This window comes from Balaenoptera musculus, chromosome 5, assembly GCF_009873245.2.
Source record: "Balaenoptera musculus isolate JJ_BM4_2016_0621 chromosome 5, mBalMus1.pri.v3, whole genome shotgun sequence".
Taxonomy (NCBI): Eukaryota; Metazoa; Chordata; class Mammalia; order Artiodactyla; family Balaenopteridae; genus Balaenoptera; species Balaenoptera musculus.
The window spans coordinates 119,761,882-119,774,722 of NC_045789.1; the positions used below are offsets into that span (position 1 = coordinate 119,761,882).

A 12,841-nucleotide genomic window follows, 5' to 3' on the forward strand; every position below is an offset into this window, starting at 1 on the left:
ATCCAGGAAACAAGCTAAAAATATTATTTATAAAGAAGGTGAAATATACAAGAAATGTGGAAATATGCTATTAAATACTTAAATAAGCTGTTGAAAATTTGTCTCTAATTATGAACTATATGTAACACTTATCTCAAATTCAATGACTTTTGTCCCCCTCCCCAAAATACATTTTCCTTATTTTTCTGACTCAGCTAATTTTGGTCTAACTGAACATTGGTTTTAACTTACTCATTGAATATCAGTATAAATATGCACCATCATATGTATGTACTTAAGTTATAAATAACTCCTTTAAAGGAATACTTAATGTGTCAGACATTTAGAAGATCCCATCCTTTTCTACGTATGTGTAAAACTCAGACTCAGAGTGGTGTTGTATAAGTGTGATGTGATTGATCTCCAGTAAAAGAAAGAGAAGGCATGAGATGGAGGGTTGATCTCAACTCTATCATATATAAGCCTTAGGAAAGACATTTGAGTTCTTACATTGCAATACTCTTACCTGAAATTTTAATTCCAACCTACCCATTTTTAGAAGGGTATTGTTGTACTCCTGTCTGTAGGACATACCTGTGGAATTCTTCTTTTATCCTCATGACTCTCTCTCAGGATGTGTAGTCGAAACAAGACACATGCCCTTTACAGAGCCGGCACAATTAGGGGTAAGATCTGCAACTTAGAAAACTATGGAATAGTGTTTCTCAGTATAAAGCCAATTGGCTCAACTCACATACTTAGTCTAATAATACCCTAATCAACTAAACTCGTCTGCCCCAATTTCATATTTCATAGTCAGGACAGAAAGGATACAACTTAATATCCTAAATATCATAACTTGAGTCTGGGAACAATACCAACTTGTCACTCTCAGGACCCAGCTGACGGTGAAACTGGAGACTACACGAAGTTATGCAGCAGCTGAAACTGCACAAAAAATGGATTCCACGTGAGAAGAGCAGGAAAGGCTGAAAGTGACACTGAAGGGTGTTACACTCGACACTGCTTTACTTTATGTTACATTCTGGAGACAGTGGTGTATTTGCCAGGTAGAAGGTGACCTGTGAACAGTTATTATGTGCTAAACCTGACTACCAGAAAGTAACGTCAGAAGATTTCCTACATTTCAATAATAAAACGATTTAAGACAGTCAAAAGTAGTGATTGATTTCCGCAAAATTTAATTTTTCAGAATTTCTAATTACTATATGTAATATTCCATAAAAGACTCATCAATTTGCCAATTTAGATAAAAGTTTTAGACTCAATTGTTATTTTGTTCCCCATGCTTTTATGTTCCTACTTAGTATAGGAAACTGTACGGTTTGCTTCAATTTCATAAAAATTAGTTTCAGACTTTATTTTGTTCATCAAAGACAGTTTCAGCTCTCCAGGTGCTAATACTTACTTTAGAAAGGAAAAACAAATATCGAGTTGGAGGTCAACGTACTTCCGTTTTGATGGGTTGCTTTATCAAATATTAAAAAATGAACAAAGGACATTATTGTTTCAACAACTAAATCCCAATAATGGTGGTGTATTCATTCAGATTTCAGCAGTTACACTTGCGTCCATGGTATCAAAGCCCCAGGAATACTTAAGGAATCTCTTTTGTTTCAAGTTGTGCATCAGCAGCTACCATAGGTCAGCAAGAACCATACAAAGGAGGGTCTTGAACTATGTCTACAATGTCAGGCTTTTATCAGATTTACACACTGGTGATGATGAATTTCATACGTTAGGTGTAAAGAACAAACTGCTCCCTAAGTACAGACTCCAATACAAGCCCAGTGTGCCATATGAAGGCTAGATGAGACTAGAAAAGGCAGGACAGATTCATCATCACAAAATGAAAAGCACACAGCAATTTCAGAGGATAAAAATGTGAAATCTTACCATAAGTCCTTTATTAGAAACATCCAAAATGTACATATACTCTACTCTAAGAATAGTCTGTAGTAGAAGAATGGGGGGAAAAGGTATGCCAGTCAAAACATTATGTAAAAGATATCACATGAAATTAACTTTAAGGAATAGAGCATTATTTGATGTTCTCCAAGAAGACAAAATTTTAAAATGAGGTGTCCACTACAAGCTGGAATTCTCTTCATTTTTATATTATTTTGCAGAGGCAAATGCGTTTTGTGTGTGTGTGCTTACTACGTAATTAATTCCTAGTAAGTCTACAGTGTTTCTTGTCAGAAACAGTGATATTCTTTATAAACTCCTTTACATTAATTTAGATCATCAAGTTTCAGTGGTCCCATGTCCCTTCTCAATTTTCAGCACAAGAATGGTCAATATTACCTAAAATCTTAGTTTCCTTCTGCTACGGAATATACCAAGGTGGCATCAAAACTTACTCTAAGTGCCTAAATGTTTGCAGGGTTAGGAAGTTAAGTATACCAAAAGTATTTAGGAAGCCTATTTTGTAACAAATATAAACATTTTTATATATGCTGTTTTACAGTATTGTGTTAAGCATTTTTTTAAAAAACGTAGAAAGTAAACTTTGACACTGCATCAGCAGCACCATTCTGGTATAAGATCCCCTTTGCATTCTGTACTAGTCCATGGGCCTAGGAAATCTAGAATATTCTGACATGGCCCAGACTGAAGGCTCCAGAGTTAGTTTTTTATTCTGTCATACAACAAATTAACAACCAGCAGTGATAACACAGTTTTGAGCCCAAGATAGTTAAGGCTATGAAAATTCCAAAGAACTAGTGCGTCAGCTAGTTAAATGAATTCTGACAGATCAAGGTTAAATGAATGTATCGTTTCTAAATCTGCTACTTGGAGAATCACGATGATGATGATGATGATTTTTTTGTATCAGGGAAACCTCACAAGATTGAGACAACACCAAAATGATGAAATGCCCCTTTAAAAAAAGGAACACCTAAATCATTAGCCATAACTTTAATCATCCTTAAATTATATTTGTGAATATCAGAAATAATATTATAAGTCACGTTTCTTTTATTAGTAGTAATGTTGCTTTTCACACGGTGCTTATGTTTGACCAAGAATGAGATGAGAATTAAAGACAGTGTTCTCTCTTGTGGCCCTGAAATCAACTCGGCTTAACTGTAGAGATACTTTCCAGATCTAGAAATGCTTAGAAGTAAATTATAAAACAGGAGGTCTGGGAGTATTGGCAATTACGTTTTCTTCTTTCATCAAAAACAACTTTAAAATGTTCATTTGGATTTTACGATAGAACTGTGCTAGTGACAGTCCTGTAGTAAAATACAGTGCTAACCCCAACTGTGGTAGTGATTATATAGATTATAGATTGATGATAAAATAAAATGCTATTCAAGTTCTGCTATATTCACAAATACTGTATTTATATATGTACATGCAAATAAACCTCATTATTAATGATGAAATCTTAGGGTTTTAAATAGACACATTTCCTCCTACCTACCCATCTCCATATATTCACAACCCCAAGATGAGTTTTCACAAGCAATATTTAGATCTGTGAAGGAAAAAAATGAATATTTCCAGTACCTATCCTCTTTTCCTCCCTCCCTTTCAGCTTTGGGAGAGGCAGCAGCACATAAAATTGAATGCAAAAACTAAGGTTATAAGACCTTCTGTGACCCATATTCACACTTATCCAGTGAGTCGGCTGCCAAATAGGTCAGAAGAGTTTTGAACAAAGTAATATATTTGCATATAAGCGTTTCATAAAAGTGATCCTCTGCATACACACACACACACACACAACGGATATAGAAAATGTTTCTTAGAAGTAGCATTTTAACTATCCTGTGTAAACCCAAGAATGAATCACCAATGAATACGTTTATGCTGCAACTGTTAATCATGATTAATCAACAAAGTGTTCAGTATAGCCAACAACTACCTCCCCCCACCAAAAAAAAAAAAAAAAGGAATGGAAAAAAAATAATAGAAGCCAGTGATTGTAAAGCAAAAAGAAATTCTAGATATACAAATATCTTGAATGTTAATATACAAAGATATAAAAACATATCTGAACCTACCCGTATTATTGAATACCTTTCAAAATTATTTAGCCCTGACTTCAGGGTAAGAATTTGGCCTTTTCCCAAGATAGTACAGGAGCCATAACCTTCTACAGCAGAAAAGAAGAGAAAGATACTTCAAAGTGAGTACCTGCACTCCAGCTTGCCTCTAAGTCTTTCCCTCTATGATTGTCTTATTTATGCTCTTAATTTCTCAATCAAACCAAATCACTTATCTTTTTGTTATTGCTAAGTGATTTAAAAGTTCCAGGGTACAAATACTAATATATCTGTAATGCTTATAAATAATCAGTCATCTTTTGGATAAAAGGTGACAGCACGCAAATTGTCTTTTAAGGACCTGTTTTGGTTTCAGTGCTTTGAAAAGAAAGGATGGTGTTCCAGTAGGTCTCTCCACACCATTTTCTCAAGTTTTGCTTGACCACAAACCTTCAGCCTGATCAGGTCCAGCACCTCGTCCTCATCAGCTCACTCCGCAGCATGGACATAACATGGTTTTGAGGGTAATTTCCTCAGCAGCCCTGTAAATTGTGAGTCACTGAGATTATACAAAATTGGTATTTGGCTTCCTTTCAAGTTTCACATTCATCACATAATCGGGCTATGAAGCATCCCATACAGAGAAGGCAGCATCCAAAGGAATGAGCAGAACGTGTTTAAATAATACACACTACTAAATTTTACAGCTGTCCTTTTATATTCAAATGATATTAAGCACACTGTCATGTTAAACGGAAAACACTTTAGATCTAAAAATATACTACTGAAACAAATGACACAGTGAGAAGAAACAAGACCAAAATCTATTTGTATAAAATACAGTCTATAATTTCAGAACAAATGCTACCTATAGCCTATACTTAGATATCTTCTAAGTTATAATCTGGGCATTTATATTTTTTAAAATTGTCTCTGGTGACTCTCAAATTTAGTATTTTCACAGAGTTTAAACATCTATAATGAATCTTTATGTTTCTTTTTAAAATTGCAACTGAGCATAAATATAATTCTAAAACAAGATTCCTGACTTCAAAGAACGGTCTTCAGATAACCTTTCTCCAGAAATCATTAGAACTAAGAAACTTCCTTAAAATTACACTTCCTCTCTCTTTTGAATGGTCTCCAAATAGGAAAGTTCAGGAATTGGGCTTCATTTTAATTATTTTCTGGTTTTTGGATTCTTCTACACTGCTTTGACAACACTATTACATTTTATCATATCTTCTCCCAAAACCAAGCTGTTCATTGTATGTTGCTCTCAAGCATTGAATTGAAATATAACCTAAAGGAAGAAATTATGCTTCTTGCTTCAATTCCCCTTAAGCATCAGTGATAATTGCAATCATAACAATTGCCAGGTTTATGTTTTTTATTCTGGATTCCTAATTATATAGGATTGAGAGTCATTCAAAAGTGTTTCAGAATCATCTACTGCCAAGATTCTGAAAAATGTCTTTTGTGAAACAGAATGTAAATGCTCTGAGGACTCTGCTATGTCTGTACTAGCATGTTCTGTGCACATTTATGAAATGAGAGGGTAAAGGGCCAGGTGTATCATGACTAATACTGTAATACACCTACCGTCCTGTTACCCTGTCAGTCAGCAGATAATGAGAACCTATTTTGTTTCCATTTTTAGTTATATATATTTATATATTGTTCATTTCTAAAGCTCGCTAGTATAAACTCAGGAGGATCAGCCTGATAAACATTTAAGTGTTGTGGTCATTTCTGTGTTGATCTTATCTAGACCATGAATGTCAGCATATGAACGATGAGAGGAAATAATGTTTCCTGAGAATTGTCTAAAATGAGCAACATTTCAATTGATGTTTTAGTTCTTAAATACCTCTTTATTTTAAACTGATCTGTTATAAGGAGCTATTTATTAAATAAGATCAACTTTTGGCCTGTTTTTGCAAGTGTTATCCTGTTATCATGCTTGAGACTTTGAAAACTCTTGCCCCTTATCCTTATCTGCAGTGAAATATCTTGGAAACCTTAATCTCTTCCTGGCTAAACTAGTAATAACCAGTTGCAATAACCAGCATCACAAGTGCACACACACACACAGACACACACACACACACAAGGATAACAATAAAATAAAAAAGCCTAATAACGGAGTATGTTAATAAACTTCACTATAGAGAGATGGCCAAGAAGAAGAGCCATGGCTCCTTTTCCCATTTTTATAAGACACGACACAAGTAGTATTTTGGAAGGCTACAAAGTTATTTTTTTCCATTTGTACCATTTCTTGACAAAAGTAGGATTTTTTTTTTTTTTTATTTTGCATATGTATCTACAGACTCTAAAGGTAGGCAAGTAAGAACTCTGAGACCAGTGAATTACTTTTGGCTACTTCTGCTACGCTGATCAGCCGAGAGAAGTCTGGGTTTCGTATTAGGAGCCCTTCTGAATGGCTTAATTCCTTTACAGCTACCGTTAGCCGTCAGCCTCTCCATGGATATTGTCCATGTGCACTTTGAGGTAGTCATTCCTTGTAAACTTCTTATGGCAAAACTGGCATTCTGCCAGTGGACGATTGGGATTATGAGTCATCTTGTGTCGGATCAGCATTTTCTTCAGGCTAAAAGCCAAGTCACAAACCTAGAAAAGACCCAAAGATACCCATCATATTATATTGAAAAATCTGAAGATACACCAAGTTATCACTTATACGAAATACAATATGCAAATTCCTATTATCAAGTATATACCGACAGGCATAAGAACAAACGTGCTCTTGAAATAAATGGAACTTAACACCCAAGGTAAAAGGTAAAGAAAATTAATTATAGTTCCAAGAGTCGTTTGCATTTAACGTGTGTCCTCTGCATCCCAACCGCTCTCCCTTCCCCCAGCTACTATATTTTTAAACATCTCTAAAGACACAACTCCCTGGAAACAGTATCTTTCTCCCCATAATTCAGTGTATTGACAATTTCATGTTAAACCTCTTAAACAAAATGCCTTGATCTAGAGGGCACCTTTCTAGTATATGGCATAAATAGCACAAGACATGTCTCACCAGTGATCCCTTCAATTTGGACCCATTTGTGAAGTAAAAGGTTAACACTGCTTTAAGCATCCTAAGCAGAAGTTCGTTATCCACTATTCCAGTTCTTTATTTCCAATTAAAAATACTTCACATTTTCTTCATGTAAGCTCTGCGACATTGCCACCTGACTCAACAGACATTAAACAGCCCAATCATTTAAAATATTAAATTAACCAAGAAGATGTGAGGCATAGTTATTCAAAAATAAAAATGAAATGGAATTCTTTTATAATACCAAATTTTCATTCAAAGTTTGGTGTTATTCACAAAAATTCCATTTACATGAAATTCTTCAAAAGCACATGCACTGTAAAATAAAATACTTAAATAATGTGAAAATTCCCTGAAAAACAAATAGTGAATATAATGGGAGAGGTAAAGCCTTGTAAAAAATACTGGAAAGAAAGCTGAAGTTCTGAATGAGGTGAAGCATGTGAAAATACAAAAGCAAATAAAAAATTCACTCTCTCTTTATGGGAGAAGGGGGATTTTACATTCTCAGCAACAAGAAACATAGAAGGGCAAGCCCCCAGTTTGGTGAGGAGAGGGAGTAATCCAATAATAATGGTATTTTGAATTACACATTAGTAGCATAGTATAACATAAAGAAAATAAGTTTTAGAGTTTGCTATGGACTGAATGTTTGTGTCCTTTGCTATGGACTGAACGTTTGTGTTCCCTCAAAATTCGTAAGTTAAAGCCCTAATCCTTAATGTGATGGTGTTTGAGGTGCAGCCACTGTGAGATAATTAGGGTTAGATGAGCTCATGAGGGTGGAGTGATGGGATTAATGCCCTTATAAAAACGGGAAGCAACAGATTCTCCCTCTCTCTCTCTCTCTCTGCATGCACACACCAAGGAAGGCCATGTGAGGCATAACCAGGAAGAAGGCCCTCACTAAAAACCCAACTACTCTGGCACCCTGACCTCAGATCCATGAAGGCAGGGAATCTTCATATATTTTATTCACTCATATATCCTAAGGGATAAGACAGTGCCTACAGAGTAGCACTAAATAAGTATTTCTTGAATTAACTAACCAAGTTTCAGCCTGATTCTATCACTTCCTAAGGAAGTTTAAATGAACAAACTATGCCTTTTAACTTCAGTTCCCTCACCTATAAAATGATCACAATGATCATTATCTCACAGAATTAATACTAAGATTAAATGAGGTAATCTACACAAATGGATGTTGTATTGAAGACACCCAATAAATGTTAGTGCCTAGTTTTTCTCTTTCATCTTCTCTGGCAAAAAGAATCATCAGCAGGTTGGAAAGAAGAGACTACAACAGCTACCACATGTGGGGTCCGAGAGAGAACACAGCTACTATAAAGAGTAGCAGCTCCCTGCAATATACAAATGATTTTAAAGGAAACAGAATAATTTTCCATGACAAACATAATGCTTCCAATCAATCTGAGGAAAGGACATTTTTCTTGTGAAATAACTTTGTAAACATAAGTTTTACAATCATAATTTAAAACAGACTATACACCTTTAAAGTCACTGAAAAACAAAGCCAGGTAAGTTCACATCATGCAGTAAAAATCAGGGGATAAAAAGGAAAGACCCAGGAACATGAAAGAGCATAAAATACAATGACAGACTATATAATACATGAGTTATGATAAGTGATATAAAATACTGAGTACCCTTAAAGGCTCTGAAATTAGGGTAAAATGGAAAATGCAAACACATGCTATTTTCAAGAAATGTACTTAAAACAACACACACACCCAAACATAATTTTACAAGGGGGATTGGAATGTGCCTAAGTGTAGAAAATGGTGCTGATGAGAGTGCAATGGTACTGAGTAGCCCTTCCTCAAAAGCACCTTGGACGGACAGAGATTATTACTATTAGTATTTTCACAAGCCTTAAAAGAACCAGGAGTACTACCAGTATGATAGCTCCTAGTCAAAGATGTATATACAAGATGTTCATCCCAGAATTATTTATAAAAGTGGAGTATTACAAATAACTTATTTGCCCAAAGTTAATGAGTATATTCATTTTGATATAACGAGATGAAGAGATACTACTCAGCTGTTAAAAAGAGATCATACTTCAAAAAATATGTAAAGGCAAGGGAAAATGTAAAGGGAAGAAAACAGAATAAGATTAATGCACAATTTACAATACTGAAATAAAGACGGTAACTGTATCTGTATAAATAAGTATTGGAGGAAAATATCAAGAGATTAATGTTCATATTAGTTGACATCAGTTGAGAAATTTGGAATCATTTTATTTCTGTCTTTACTCCCTTCTGTATTTCCTAATTTTTCTGGAACAAAAAAGGAAACAAACTTCCAAATATTACTTTGGAATGAAAAAAAGTACCGTTGGCTCAGTGAAGGTTCTCCATCCTCATCTTCCACGCATGCCTCAAGCCCACTGCCATCACACTTATGCGTCAAGTGCTTGAACTCCCTAAACAGCTTTGAGAGGTCACCAACTCCCTCCACATGGCTAAATGGAACGGGGACTCCTGCATCCTCATTTAACATGAAGTTTCAGTATCATCTGACATACCTGGCCACTCCCCTCCTGCCTTTCATTTAGTGTCCGTAAGGACCTATTCTCCTTGTTTTCATTCTATTTCTCTGGCCTCTTTCCTGTACAGGCTCCTCCTCCACCCTAACCTTGAAGTTTGGATCTCAGGGCCTGTTCCTCAGCCCACTTCTTCGTTCGTTAGGTGTTTCCTCCCCTGGTGATCTTCATCATCTTCGTGCTCTGTGTTACTGTTTATGTGGAGATCACTCGCCAGTATCTTATCTCTGAAGCCAGTCCTCTCTCCTGATCTGCACAGGGGAGGATCTAACTGCCTGCTGGACAGCTCACTGGGGCTGCAAACTTAGTAAGTCGAAAGTTGAACTGGAGTCGAAAAAATACAACAAACTAGTGAATATGACAGAAAAGAAGCAGACTCACAGATACAGAGAACAAACTAGTGGTTACCAGTGGGGAGAGGGAAGGAGAGAGGGGCAATGTAGTGGTAAGGGATTAAGAGGTACAAACTATAGGGTTATAAATTAAGCTACAAAGATATACTGTACAACACAGGAAATATTGCAAATATTTTATAATAACTACAAATGGAATATAACCTTTAAAAATTGTGAATCACTATATTGTACACCTGTAACTTATAAAACATTGTATATCAACTATACTTCAATTAAGAAAAAGACTCTTTGTCTCCCAAATCTAATTCTCAAAACAAAAATGTGCCATCCATCTGACACTTGCTGGAAATCTGGCAGTCAGCCTTGATCCAATGTCTCCCTCATCCCCACCTCATTTAGTCAATTACCACTTCTTCCCTGTACACATTTCTAGAAGACATTTAATTGTCTCCATCTGTGCTGCCACAGCCTGAGTGAAAACCATTACCTGCCTAGACCAGTGCTTCTCTAGCAATAAGAAAATGTTTCAGTATGCACCTATTATCTGTATTTTTAAATAAAATATAACAAGTGTACTAAGGTATTTATAAGTTATATTATTAGAGACAAACTTTTAAGAGAATGTGAAAAAGATGAAATAAACGTTTTTGTATTAATAATTATGACTTCATATTTTCATTAGGCAACATCTAAGATAAGATATTTAGGGTCAAAGTCATTTTTAACAAAAATGTAGACAAATACATATTTCAAATGTCTTCTGGATAATTTCAGTTTTTTGGTTTACTTTTTTCCAGATATGACGGTGGCATTTTTTTAATCTAAATTTGCTGCTGACTAGTAACATTAACTCTGTTGTTTTCTTTTTGTTACCTTGTGTCTGTATTATTAATATTATTTTCAATCTGTAGTTTCTGTAAAGGACTCTTTTGTACAAGATTATTTTATTTAAAAACAGATAACAGAATCCATATCTCCACTTAACTGGGAACACATAAATCGCAATCCTAGCAAGCACGGAAAACAAACAAGTGACAACCTGCATCACCATGGAATTGCCAGTCTTCCCTCAGATCACATTTAGTACTGTACATCACAAGAAACCAGCTGTTAACAAGGGTACCAAAGTAACAGAGGGCACCGAAGTCAAGCCTGCTATTCAATGATAATAAAGTTTAATTTTGTTCTTAGTTTTAAAATACACAATAAGCAGGGATCAAAACTGTAATCTTTCCTTCCCATTTCCCAATGGATGTCTCCTAGGTCTCCTGGGATATGCAGCTCCTCACTCTGAAAACCAAAGCCTAGATTATTGCAATAGCCAGTGTCAGTGGTTCTCAAATGGGTGGTACAGTTTCCCCTCCCCTCAGGAAATGTTTGGAACTAGGGGAGGTGTGTAACTGTCCTGAAGAATGGGGGTTGCTGCACGCATTTTATATAGGAGAGGAGATGCAAATTCCCTGTAATGTATGGACAATTTTACACTGTCAAAAGGTGATAAATACTATCTGAATCTCTCGGCATCCATCCTTATCCCCTTCTGTCCATGCTCCACCCAGCAGGTGGAGGGATTTTTAGAAGTATAAATGTCATTTTACTACATAAAATTGTTCCATGGGTCCTTACTGGATCCTTACTTACTTTAAGGGAAGCTCCTAAACTCTAGCCCAACTAATCAGCTTTAGTGTAGGCTGTTGAAGACACCACAGCCTTCCTGCCTCAGGACTTTCTCACTTCTCTTTTTCTAGCTGCCTCCTATGCATTCCTCGGGGAGGCCTGTATGATCTTTCTGACAGAAGTCTTCTGTTAAATGCTCTCCTAGTAGCCTTTACTTTTCCTTTATAACACTTACCTCGAGTGTAATTAATTATTTGTGTGCTTTTTAATGTCTCTCCTCACTAGTCCTAAGGAACAGGAAGGCAAGAGTAGTCATTCCATTAATATCTGTTGAACTAAAGAAAGAAAGAAAGAAAGAAAGGGAAAGGTAGATAATTGATAGATACAATCCCTGTGAGCAATATAAATAACCCAAAGGCTGTGGAATAATTCTGGAGAAACCAAAGAAGGTGTCTTTAGAGATTATTTTCAAGTAAAAGAAACTCTAAATTGTTTTTATAAGTATAAATGAAAATTTGTGATCATGCGTAAGACAGAATTAAAATTTATTCCCTATTTTCTATTTCCCTGGCTCCTTCTCTAAACCTCATGTCAAAAGAACAATAGATACCTTCAATGGCTTCCTGTTGAAATTAGATTCAAAATAAATTCCTTAATGTGGCTGAAAGGCTACCAGTTTGCTCTCCAACTTTACCTTGCACCCCTCTCTTCCTCTCTCCCTGGGTTCCAGCTCCACCTGCCTTTTTACTTCCCCTAACACTGCATGCTCTTTCCCACTTACAGGTCTTGATTTATTCTGTTCCCTGAGCCTAGAATGTTCTTTCCCCCATGGCTCCTCTTCATCTTCTAGGTTACTTAGAGTCACTTTCTCAGAGAATTCTTCCCTAACTACTCTTTCATAGCCCACTCCATTTTTTCCTTTTCCAATCTTTATCATAAAATGCAATGAGACATCTATTCAGGTTTATTTGCTTAAGTCTGTACTCCACAAGAATGTGAGTTCTATGAGGGTAGGGGACATGGCATCTTGTTCACTGTTTTATTAGTTATTTCTGGCACTGGGACTAGGTTTAAGGGCTGGCATCAACTTTCACCGTGTGCCAGGAATGACCCTTAGCAATTTCTAAACATTAGCTTGTTCAATGCTCACAACCACCCTTTTAGGTATTATCCCCATTTCACAGAAGGAAATTGACACACACACTTCTGTCTCAAGCAGGTTGCC

General features: G+C 35.9%; 1 protein-coding gene across 6 annotated transcripts in view; it reads right to left on the reverse strand.

Annotated features, from left to right (window-relative positions):
• Positions 1-1,867: 1,867 nt before the first annotated feature.
• The window catches only part of PRDM5 (PR/SET domain 5), a 209,572-nt gene continuing 198,598 nt past the window's right edge, over positions 1,868-12,841 (reverse strand). For 5 of the 6 annotated variants that reach the window (XM_036853882.1, XM_036853885.1, XM_036853887.1 and 2 more), the window contains one exon: positions 1,868-6,632. In XM_036853882.1, coding sequence (XP_036709777.1) covers positions 6,468-6,632 — 165 coding nt within the window. In that variant the 3' untranslated portion in view covers positions 1,868-6,467. Of the gene's footprint in view, positions 6,633-11,877; positions 11,952-12,841 lie in introns of those variants that run through there. The other variant, XM_036853886.1, reaches the window with a different exon arrangement.